At 42.5% G+C, this 12724-nt stretch overlaps 1 protein-coding gene across 2 annotated transcripts in view; it reads left to right on the top strand.

Moving 5' to 3' along the window:
* The first annotated feature begins 2191 nt into the window (after positions 1 to 2191).
* Positions 2192 to 12724, top strand: part of slc6a15 (solute carrier family 6 member 15) — a 24466-nt gene continuing 13933 nt past the window's right edge. For both annotated transcript variants that reach the window (XM_031857340.1, XM_031857348.1), the window contains exons 1-5: positions 2192 to 2364; positions 4064 to 4586; positions 9548 to 9705; positions 10365 to 10491; positions 10617 to 10798. In XM_031857340.1, the coding sequence (XP_031713200.1) occupies positions 4280 to 4586; positions 9548 to 9705; positions 10365 to 10491; positions 10617 to 10798 (774 nt within the window). In that variant the 5' untranslated portion in view covers positions 2192 to 2364; positions 4064 to 4279. The remainder of the gene's footprint in view (positions 2365 to 4063; positions 4587 to 9547; positions 9706 to 10364; positions 10492 to 10616; positions 10799 to 12724) is intronic.

Consider the following 12724-nt stretch of genomic DNA (forward strand, 5'->3'; position numbering starts at 1 on the left):
CCAGAGAAAACCAGTGTAGTTTTCTAAAGAAAAAGTAAAACCGGTTTGTCTTGAAATCTCACTTCTCCCATTTGCCAGGTAAAGTCACCTTAACTTCCTCTTAGACTGAGTCAGGTCAGGTCTTGTGTGTCGGAGACGTTGCACACAACATAATAATTATGGATCAATCAGGTTCATTTAGACAGTGGAGTAGTAACGTGCAACACCCCATAAGTTTCAGTAGCTTTTGTCACTTTTGATCTGTGACAAGTTAAAGATATTTTACAAAAGACAAAGGGAAAGAAACAATCCAAAGCAGGGGAACGAAGTCCCTCCTCTGTCTAGAAGTCCATATTGTCCTTAGATTCAGAGCGTGAGGAGTTACTCATTGTTTGCAGTAAAGGTTATGCAATTATCCCATGTTCTCAGGAAGGTCTCTCCCTTATTTCTCAAAACATCAGTTTTTCCATCTCAAATGTATCCCTTTACAATGGATGCATTCTTTGGTTTAATACTAGTTTTTAGTTATTGCCTTTTTGCTGGCAACTAATACAATTTTCCAGAGATATAGGTTGCTTCTTTTTATTACTTCCTCTGTTATCAAAGCCAGATGCAATATGTTGCTGTCCTTCGGGATTTCAAAGCCACGTTATAGCACATTTTATAATTGTTTAATAAGTAAACACAGTCAGAAAGGATCAGCACAAAACCTTTTCTTAAATCTTGATGAAATAGGACACAGAATGATAGCACAAGTCCGGCTACATGTGCACACAAAGTGAAACCAGGAAGGGTTTTGTGAAGCAGGCACAACAGAAGTGTGACCCTGAAACTGCGATGGGGAGGTGGATGAGTGCACTCGCACAGTTCCCTCCCATGGCCCAGTTACAGTTTTGTTTTGAGTCAGACCATTTTATTCAGAAGGTTTAGCTTAGGGTTTCTTAAGTACACCAACCAAATACTTAAACACAGTTGTGCCATGGCCATATACTGTAAAGTAGCTTAATCTGTGACTGTACTTCATCAAATTAATCGTTTTGCTATTATTGCAAAGTAAATAAATCTTTGCTGTCAAAGGAATTAAAAAAATGTCCCTCAAAATTGTAAAGTATAAGTACAAAGTAACAAACTACCTAAAATAAATACATAAATAATATTACCGTCTCATATTAAAGACTTGGTCTTGTCTCTGTTACAGCATGGTGATATGTAACTTTTAACCTCATACTATATTTGTGTATTTATTATATAGTTTGATAATACCAGTGAGATCATAGGAACAATATGCTGCACTTAAGAGAAAGATATACCTCATGAGGTGAAACATGATTTCACTTATTCTACAAATGCAAGTCTACCATATTGTCCTCTTTGTTTTAACTCATCATACATAACCATTAATTAAGCCTGTTATCAGTTCATCAACAGTACTTTTTAACACGTTTTATTTATATTAGTTAGTATATGGTGTATCCCTTATTTGTACAAAGAGCACAAGTTTGTCTGTGTATGAAAATGCGCTGGTGACACTTTAACGCACAATACATTTCCTGAATAAAACAGAATATTTTGAATTTTGCCATTTTATTTTCCTTGACTTTATGGACTATAATGTTGCATTATTTAAAGAAAATAAACAGTCCGTTATACATATAATAGAATACGTCTGATTTAGAAGAAAAAAAATCTGTCTCGTCTGGTTAATATGCTAATTTTTCTTTTTTTTCCGCAATAGCCTCAAAAGGGTGCGCGTGTGTGATGACGCGCAGCAAACGTGGACCTCGATCAAGCACCTCGCTTTTTACGTTTCAAAATCCTAAATACATAATTCTAAATACAGCATTCCGATATAAAAAGCGCAGTTTGGAAATAAATCGGCAGAATGTACAAGTGTATACACATCCAGAGAGTGAACCGAGCGTTTATAAACAGAGGCACATTGCGAATCCTCCGCTAGCCAGCCCCCCTTTTTCCGTGTAGTAGTGGGCCGTACCAAGCAGAACAGGGGGGGTTGTAGAAAAGAAAAACACGATTTTTACCTTAAACCGAATAAAACTACCGCGTATGATATGCGGTGTCGTATAATAGAGATGTATAACATGTATGCGGTAATATATATCATGGAGAAAGAGTGAGGGGATGATCCGCGATGGGCGCGTCGAAGGCGGACCCCTTCCTTCCTCCCTCCCTCCCTCCCTCCTCTTAGCTTTCAATGTCTCTGGCTGAGACGTACAGAACTCGGAGCATCGGAGACCGTGACAGACACAAACCGCAAGACTAGCTAACGTCGAAGCAAGTGATAATGACGGCCCCGTGCATGTGCTCTCACAACTTCATTCCTTGAGACCCATCATTCCAGTGAAGGACGACTGTTATTCCACACGGGTGAGTACCGGACCCCGAGCCGGCATCCTCAGTGGGATTTATTAGGAGAATGATTACAAGGCATGGCATGCTGTGCCCTGTGTGTGTGTGTGTGTGTGTGTGTGTGTAAGGCTGACTGAGGTACCAGTGCGCAGGATGTGGCTGGCAAGCGAATGATGAAACACTTCATGTGGATGTCATGCAGACTGGGTGGGAGGGGAGGACATTAATGTGTGCGCATTCCTCAGATTGTGCATGTAGATGCCACATGACACCCGTGTGACTATTGCTTTTTATTTTATTATTATTATTATTATTATTATTATTGTTATTTTCTCCATCCGCATTGTTTTGCGTCATTCATTGGAGCCGACCGTCGGCCTCGTCATCCCTGATTCATGTGCAGACGGGAAACAATCTTTTATCTTGGTGCGTTTAGTCATCATCAGCTTAAAATCACATCTTCATTATTATGCGATAATAACCGCCTCCGTAAAACAAAAACAAAAAAGGTGCAGTGAAGGTTACTCAGCATCACGCTGTGTTGCGTTCACTTGGATTATGAAACGGCGGCCTTTGCATTATCCAAACCAGGCTAATCTGGAAGCGGTAAAGGAACTCTATTAATCATTTAATCCTGGTGAAAGGTGCCCACCCCATCCGGGCATGCTGTAGCCTATTTCTGCAACATGGTCGCATCGGAAGAGCCTATATCCGGGACATTTCACGCCGACGATGCGTTTTTTATTATGGAGATTTTTAAAAATGTGTATTATTGTAAACCAAAACGCGCTAGGATGCAGACTTAGAGTCAGAGATGTTGCGCACCGTAACCCGCCCTTTGGATGGAAACCGTCCTCTTCCTCAGCTCGTTATATCGGTTAGATGAGAAAGAACAAACAGACAACCCTTTGTTTCCTCACACCCTTTTGATGAGGGGAACGGCGCGTGTCACGCATTCCTATCTGTATTTTGGGACATTTGAACCCTTCATGGTCCACATACGAGGGCTTTCCCCATCCTGCAGGAGAACAGAAGTGTTTGGGTCGTATGCAAATTAATTCCTCCTCCCTTCAATTATTCAGGAGGCTGGGAATGTGATCGTCTCCACATACCTCCACCCGTCCCTGTCCCAGTCACCAGTCACCGGTCCACAACCGGGCTAGTGTTGCCTGGCTTCATTTTTTATCTTTCTTTTACAACAATGACTTGTAATAAAATGATCCCCATTCATTGATTTATTTGTTTTTGTTTGCCCCAGTCAGTCATGTGATTTCCACGTGAGAATAACTCGGATAAAGCAGGAATTCTCTCTGTGGACTGAGATGGTGAGGGTGTGAAAATATGAATGATTTGTTTTCTATAAAACAAAAGTGTTTCAGTTGAATTACTGCCTTGTCCATCTGCTTTGTGTAAAGATAATATAAGAGTTTGGGGTTTTAATTTGACATTTCAGATCTTTAAAACAAGGTTTCCAAAAAGTCTTTTCTTGTCTTCATTTGACAAAATCAGCAGGTTTTGGTGACACAAAAAGGTAATTCAGGGTGAAACAGCAATTTATGAAGGAAAATTAGAGGCTGAAACAAGACTAAACTGATGACTGGACTCTTTGCAGCAGCTCATCAAATGACAAAGCACCGACACAACCTCCTCCAGAACCCAGAACTATCACTCTTATTGGCTGTTTACTAACTGCAATGTTTCCTCTTCCGCCCCGCAGACATTTGGTGATAATGACGAAATAAACCGCTTCCTGCTCACTCAACCCTCCGCAGACCGTCTCTAAACCCGCAGCTTTGCCCCGTCAAAGTTCAAAAAGTGACTTTCCCCCCCCCCCCCACCCCCACCCCCCCCCCTCGAGACGCCGAGCCCTGCCCTTCCAGCCAGCCAACTAGAAAAGACGTTCCACCCCTCGCCCCTTGTTTCGCTTTATCAAATGCCCAAAAACAGCAAGGCCGTCAAGAGAGAGCTTGGCGACGATGTCACGGAGTCTGTCAAGGACCTGCTTTCCAACGAGGACGGCTGCGACGATGCCTTCAAGAAGAGCTCGCTGATCGTCGACAACCATGACGGGGAAGGGAAAGAGTGCGACGTGGAGGAAGGCGGCTCGGACGGAGAGGAGGAGGAGGAGGAACGCCCGGCCTGGAACAGCAAGCTCCAGTACATCCTGGCCCAGGTCGGCTTCTCTGTAGGCCTGGGCAACGTCTGGAGGTTCCCCTACCTGTGTCAGAAGAACGGAGGGGGTGAGTTACTGTCGGCAGCACTCGCTTCACTTCAGTGGTGGGAAACATGGGGAAATAAACACATCACCATGATTATAGTCATGAGAAACACTTCAATATATTGAATTTAAATCATAAAGAAAACTAACTTGTTTATTTCATGGAACTGAAAACTTAATTTCTCATGATTTTCTATGATTCAATGGTGTTCAACTGGGGTTTATAGATTACTTTCTAATACACATCTCATATCTTTCCATTACATTTCTCTTGTGTTCTTCCACATAAAGATGATAGAAGAGTAAAAAAAATAGGTTACATCAAATTATTCTAAGGTATATTCTCTATCTTTAAAGGGGTTCTTGGCTAAAAACAGATATTGAGAACCTCTTGACTTAAAGGACGATTGTGGTTATTACAACGTAGGTCTTGTTTCCATGGTTTTGGCTTATCATTTCTATCAATTACTCACCAAAATAATCGTCTGGGAACTCGACAACATCGCTACCGCAAAGTCCAGCGGTGGAAGAAACACAAGCCTTAAGACAATAACGCAGGTTGTAAATACGATAAGTTGGCACTCATTTTTTAGTGCACCCAAAACGTCGGTAATAACGACTTGAAAACTGCGCTGAGGCAAGAAGAGTAGGACAAAATTGCACCAGGAAGTTTGTCTGTAAAACTCTGACTCACAGTTTTTTGCCACATCTGATTTATTTTGAACAAAGTTGTCAGATCTCAGCAATTAACTTATCAGCAATAGTATCCTTTAAAAGGGAGTTCAGCAAGTAGAGCAACAACAACATCAGAATGAACCAGCAGAGCGTTTCTGCTTATATGCAGACAGACTGCAGTCAAACTGAGCACAACATGTATTAATATGACACTGTAGGGCCAGATGCAAAATGAAGATTAAAGCAGCAGAAACACTTTAAATAGTGCAAAGAAGCTGACTTTACAGTACTTCTCTAATGTCTGAGAGATGCACAGTTGTGTGTTACAAGAGAGGACAAACCAGGACAAAATCAATTATGGATGTGATCCACTTCTGTGGCCAGTCTGCGTCACAGCGTTCATGATAAATCACACGAATGTGCCTGGAATTTATATTACCATACTCTCAGACACCAGAAGTATGGTCTTCCTCCTGATTAGTCCTGAGATACACATCTAAAGAGCCATGTGTTCAGTTCAGCCTGTGTGATTCTTAGCGAGAGTAAGAAAGGTGGAGAAACAAAGACCTTCCTACTGTCCTGCACTCGTCTGTCAAAACCAGACGGCTCAGTGACTTCAAGGTCGACATGAGAGTCTCTGTCGGTGTGCAGTCTGCAGAGTTTCACCAACAAACAGCCAAACAATATATATATATATATATTAGTGCTGGGCAATGATTAAAATATTTAATCGCGATTAATCGCATGGATTTTTTGCGATTAATCGCATGGTTATGGCAAAGTTCAATAATGAATTCAAAAGTAGTGTATTGCGCACTTGTATTTTAAAGTACTGCTATATGAACAAAAGGGCAATAACATTTGGTTCACGAGATGCAGGTAGCATGTTTTATACTTAATGTGAATATAATTCATACTTTGTTGGCATCTTATTCTGAAAACCGGATGGTCGTCTGAAGAAACCGGATGTTGTCTCACGTTAATCTTTCTGCTAACTTTCAAAGTCCTTCGCTTGCTCCCGATCTGTGCCGTTTGAATGCGTTTACTGTGAATTTCAGCATATAGGTGCACTAAAATGACTGACTATAGGATGTTTGCTGGATTTTATCCCACAAAAAAAAAAAAAAAAAATTATAATAAATTAAAAAAAATGCGTTAACGGGCGATAAAATAATTGTCGGCGTTAATTAATGAATGCGTTAACGCGATAACTTGCCCAGCACTAATTAATTATATATATACACATATACATATACACATACATACATACATAAATAAATATAACTCTGCTGTCAGCATGCAGGAAATCATTCTGTGAGAAGCTCTGTTCTGCTCTCATGATTGTAGTGTAATAATAACATTTAACCCCCGCTGCAATCAGAACCACATTTCCCACAATGCCCTACTTGACTCTCGCCTCACAGAGTGTTACACTGAGGACTCATTGCAGGGTTAATACTCTAGTGTGTGTGTGTGTGTGTGTGTGTGTGTTTTAGGGTCTGTTTCTAACGGCTCTGGTCACCCTCCTGTGTTCCTCTGTAATTAGATTAAAATGTAGCAGCTCTGTGTGAGAGATCTGAAATGTGTACGGACACATCACTGACTTTCATCTACTTACTTACTGTACAGTATGTTTCCTTGTATGGCGTTGTGGAGAATACGATTACTGTCATCATCGATTAGTCTGTCAATTATTTTCTCCATCAATCGCTTCGTGTATAAAATTGACATTAGTGAAAATTGGAAATCCCAAAGAAAAGCCTTCTTACCATCGTCCAGGATGTTTCCATCTATGGCATCAAATCTGAAATAAATCTGTTTAGATTTATAGTCTTGTCGCCAGAACTCTGTTTGGCCTCTTTTGTCAAACAAAAACTAATATTAATATTTCACAAAGTACTTTTGTATCTGCAGTAAAACTGTGCCTCTTAGTGGCCTTAATGCCCCCCTGGTACTTCACATTTTGATCTGGTGTCATCTCAGGACAACAATGAACCCTGAAGTCACAAGCTGAAGAACTGTCCCTTCTTTCACCCCAAACTCCTTAAAGGTGCTAAACTAAGAAATTCAGAGCACATCTATTGCCTCCACATGGCGCAAACAATGACAACAGTGCTGACAGCTACCAGTGTGGGGAAACCGGAGGGTTGGTGCTACGCTGCAACACTGTCAGTCGTTATGGCATTATCAGCTGTAACCACAGTAGGAGAGCGGCAGGCATTGAAGTAGCCAATGAGGGCATGCTGCGCGACCGGCTCGGCTATGTAAGCAAAGCACAGAGAAAGTCAGAATTGCAACAGGGAGAGTGACTCAAGTCTCTGCTCAGGTGGACTCAGCCATATGTGTTGTCTGAATGTAGTTTCGAGATCATTTAAGAGAATTTGTGCACATCAATAACACACATAATGCACATGTCTCTTCTATCAACACCTGAGCTTGCATCTGGAACTTCCCAGCAACAACTAGTTTAAAGCTACAACCTGCTGTTCCAAATGTTATGGATATTTCATGGATGTTAACACATCTGGTCAGAAACCCACCGGGCATCATCGTGTGTGTCTCTTCACCTCCATTCATTCATGTATGAATGAACTCATATTGGTTTTGGTGGATCTGGTGAACCATTCCTCGTTACTCATACTACAGGTATGCAAATCCACCGCACCCCTTGTTCCTGCACATCTGTTACTGCCTCAAAAAACACGGAAATGTGACTCACCTGTACAACGCCTAGACAGGTTAAACCGCCTATAAGTGATCCGTGAGCGAAGAGAGCTGGGAAACTATTTTGAGAAAAGATGAAGTGCACCGTTATGAGGCTGTTTGCTTCCTCAAAGCCATCAAAGTGTTCGAAACGTCCAACGGAGACTGTCGAGGGTTTTCAAAAAGACAATGGAAGCCGGGGGGTTGGTGGGGGGGGGTTTGATGCTGAATGAAGTCTCTTCCGAGAGTGAACTTTGTACTCTGTGAACCAGAATTAGACGTTTTAATATTAGAAATCAGCTAGTATACTGTACATACACAAACACGGCACGCTAACAAAACCACTCCCATCCAAGCCAAACCATGGGAGGGACAGCAGGACTCAGGGAAGGATAATAATAACCACTGTTGAACCAGGGATGAAACTAATCTTCAAAAACAATACAGCCATGACGGAAGTTTTGACAACGTCATCAGTGACTCACATTAAACATTACAGTACGCCGACCCACCAGCGTTAACATCTGATGTTGTGGTTAACCCGTGAGAGGGGAGGTGGTCGGGTGGTGCTGATGGTGGGGCGGGGTGGTGGTGGTGGGGGAAAGAAAAGTTAACAAAAGGGGGATTTTCAGATCGGTGTGTGAACCAACTTCAAACAAGTGTGATTTAAAGAAAAGATTGTCTGGCTTTTTTTTTTGTTTTTTTCCCAACAGCGGCCATGCAGTTGTGAAATGATGCAATGGTTGCTGACAGATCTCCGTGGGTTGAGAGTCTCACAACCTTCAGCGCACACACACACACACACACACACACACACACAGGAACTTCACGTGAGGGAAAGGAAAAAAGACAAAACTCCCGTCGTCGCACATTTAAGTAACAAGAAAATACAGAAGGCACATTATTTTGAAAATCCGGTGGCGATGAACACATCTAACCACCAGCCATTTCTTCTAAGCAAAGACTTTACGGTTCTCTCGTTCTCTCCCAGTGCATCATGTGCCCGGCAGTGTACTGCTCACAAGTACTCTTGACAGTCACAAGAGACGTGCCTCCCTGTATTTTATCTCACCACACTATTACAGCCCGCCTTAATGTTAGTCATTCACCCTGAGACCTGAATCCTAGAGAGGAATGTTGGCTTCGCGATGCGCCTCCAAGTAATCCCACTGCAATTTAGGTAATTTTAGACTTCGGTGTATTTCCAGAATTATTTGATTGCGCCACACACTATGGTTGGATGCATTAGGTGGAGACACACAGATGCAGCTCAGCAGATGTGTGTGTGTGTGTGTGTTCGGGAGATAACCAGACAATAGGCCTACTGTTAAAGAGGCTGCTTTTTATGTGCTTTGAGGCAAATGCGTCAGCATCAGGAGGACATTATGTAGAAGTGTAATTTACGTTTAGGAGGACGCTGTTTGTGTGCGAGTTTGAATATAAAAGCCTATATACATTTGCATGTGGCAGATACAGACATGTGTGAAAGTGCGTGTACCCACGTGCTGCTTTCAGGAACTGCGATGGCGTCACGGTTATCTGATGACACAGTTTCCGCTTCTTTGCACACGGCTTCGTTCAACTCGTTCTGTTTTTGACCGGCAGGAGCGTACCTGGTGCCCTACCTCATCCTGCTGATACTGATCGGCATCCCGCTGTTCTTCCTGGAGCTCGCGGTGGGACAGCGGATCCGCAGGGGCAGCATCGGGGTGTGGAACTACATCAGCCCTCGGCTGGGGGGCATCGGCTTCGCCAGCTGCATGGTGAGTCTCACGCGGCGGAGCGAACGTGTTGCAGAAGTACAAAGGTTAACGACAGCATCGTTGAAACGACAGTAGTAGTATTATTGGTTCCCTCGACAAAACAGAAAGTGGGATTTTTCCATTGGATCTGGGATTATTGCAGAAAATACAATCTGTGGCAAACTAAAGTAAAATTCAACTCATTTCCAAACATTTCATTACATAATGTTCGCAGAACATTTGAGACTATAATCACAATTATTCTTCTTCAAATATAATCAATTTTGATATTATATGCTGCATATTAAAAATAATACAATAATAATTGAATTAAACTTGTAACCTGAAACCACTTTATGGCGTCTCGTAAATCTTTCTTGATCTAGGATACAGGAAGTGATGTATTTTATGTTTCCAGCTATCTGGCAAAGTTAAATTCAGTCTTTAAGAACGCAAACATACGAAACATGATGAAGCTGCACACTGGTCACTCATGGATGTCTAAATATGGCAAAAAGGGAAGAAACAGTTCAGTATTTAAGGTTTTTTTGTGACACCTTACTCAGAAAATACTTTGTTGTAATAAGAAAGACTTTGAGGAACTGAATGTATGCAGATCATGTTTGGTAGATAAGAAGTATCTTCTGTGTGAAGTTGAACCCGCCTCTCTCTCCCGTAAGGTGTGCTTCTTCGTGGCTCTCTACTACAACGTCATCATCGGCTGGAGTCTCTTCTATTTCTCCCAGTCCTTCCAGCAGCCTCTGCCGTGGCACGAGTGTCCGCTCGTCAAGAACAAGAACAGCACATGTAAGACACGAGCACGCATCTTCAGAAGGCCTCGAGGCTTTTTTTTTTTTTTTTTTTTTTTTTTTTTTTTTTAAATGGTGCTTGTTCTGTCAACCAGGAAAGAACTTTTACCGTTTTGTCCGTAGATGTGGAGCCGGAGTGCGACAAGAGCTCGGCCACCACCTACTACTGGTACCGCGAGGCCCTGAACATCTCTGACAGCATCTCTGAGGGTGGAGGACTCAACTGGAAGATGACCTTGTGCCTGCTGTTTGCCTGGTCCATGGTTTGCCTCGCCATGATCAAGGGAATTCAGTCTTCTGGGAAGGTAAACAAGGTTTTGGAAGAATAAAACGCTACACCTGCCCTACACTCCCGGCAGCTTGGCCTATATAACCACTCAAATATTACTCTTGCAACCTGGAAAATGTGAAACAGTGATAGAAACAAAAGGTAATTTCCCCGCCAAGTGTTTTGGAAAAGCCTCTCGCACATAATTAGCTCACTTCAAGGTAGAGGCTAATGCAGTGCAAAGTGTAAAGCTGCCTGGTCTACAGACACTAATTGACGACTGTAATGTGACTTGACACATTTTTCTAATGATACAGTCTCAGATACGAGAGCTCTTGTGATCTTGTGAGCGATTTCTGGCTCAAGCTTACTTTAGCTTAGCGTAGCAAAGCTGACAGTGGCGTGACTAGCATCCGGAAGGATTAGCCCACCGGCTAAAGGTTGGCGTTTACTCGCAAACTCTCTACTTTTTTTACAGGTGATCTTTCGTCATTCCACACTTTCTCATATCAGATGACAGGCATTAGCCGGGGCACTTCTAAGGTTACGGTGGAGCTTGCACTAATTGGACGAATGGTCGCACTTTTTAATCTTCCCAGAATAAGCTTCGATGGGGAAGTCATTTGATTTCGGTCTTATCCCCCTCTTCTTTCGTCAGATCTGGGCTGTGTGGGGTCAAAATTAATACAGTATATTTCAGGGATCACAGGTTTTTTTTATCTGCAGAAGAGTGGAGCCTCACAGAATTTGAATCAACTTAACTCAATGAAATGAGTCTTTGTAATGGGGCCAAAATCAGGGAGAATTAACACCCAGCTCTGCAGCTCAATTGGGCTTTTACACCTCTTTTAGCTCATTATTTTGGTTTTATAGCACATTTATTGTGGGTAAGTCTCAACTGCATTCATCAACTGCTGTGTGCAACTGTTGCCGACTCAAAGGCTCTGACAAACCCACTGAGTGCAAATCTCTTATACCGATGTATGCAAGTGTTCATTTTTCTGATAACTTTGGTTTTTATTAGTTATTTGATAAAAAAGGAAATAGTTGTTTGCTACTATATTCTCTGAATTTAGATTTTAACACATTTAAGGATATGTAGGTAACAAGTATGCCAGCTTTGCAGAAAGTAACAGCCCGATTATTAGCCTGAAAGTCAAGTTTTTTGTAATGCAGTTGTCCACACGGCCGACACCAACTAGACGAGTTTCCCCTCCTTTGATCCAGACATTGTCCTGAGCTCAGGTCTTATCCCAACAGCTGTCTGCTGTTTGCCTTTGCTCCACCGACGCCACGTCTTTTTGCGCTGCATTCAACGGAGCAGCCTCAGACTAAACTGCTAGGTGCTTTAATCTCGACCTGTGCCACGACGGGTTTTTTTTTTTTTTTCCAGCTCTTTGACAGTTTAATTCCCCCCGTCTGGAACGTCCTGCCGTCTGGCAAGAAACGTCACAGATAACCACAATCGTTGTCACAATCACTATCACGACTGCCGCTCTATCAGAGGGGTTGTGTTAGCGTAAATGAAGTCCTTCCACTGCCATCATGAGAATAAAATCAACTGCTGCCAAGATGTAAAAAATAACCTAATTTTTGGTAAAGAGCCAAACAGAACCAGCCAAGCTCCTGGTTAATTGTACAGCTTGAGCCAGATGGTCGTCCTCCAGCAGCCTGGTGTGTCTGGATGGCCTTCTGAGTTGGCCAGAGTAGAAATGGTCCTGAACTTTCCCTCGAAGGGGGCCAGCACCAAGTGTCTCTGAAGTTTAATCAGCGCTGTGCGGCACAAAAGAATATTAATGGCCCGTGTTCACAAAAGCCTTTTCCAAGGAATATCCCCACTGCGATCTGCATTTTCTCTCCCGTTCGTGTGTGTGTGTGTGTGTGTGTGTGTGTGTGTGTGTGTGTGTGTGTGTGTGTGTGTGTGTGTGTGTGTGTGTGTGTGTGTGTGTGTGAGAGAAAGGGA

Source organism: Anarrhichthys ocellatus, unplaced genomic scaffold (genome assembly GCF_004355925.1).
Source record: "Anarrhichthys ocellatus isolate YVR2014 unplaced genomic scaffold, GSC_Weel_1.0 scaffold2, whole genome shotgun sequence".
NCBI classification, from domain to species: Eukaryota; Metazoa; Chordata; class Actinopteri; order Perciformes; family Anarhichadidae; genus Anarrhichthys; species Anarrhichthys ocellatus.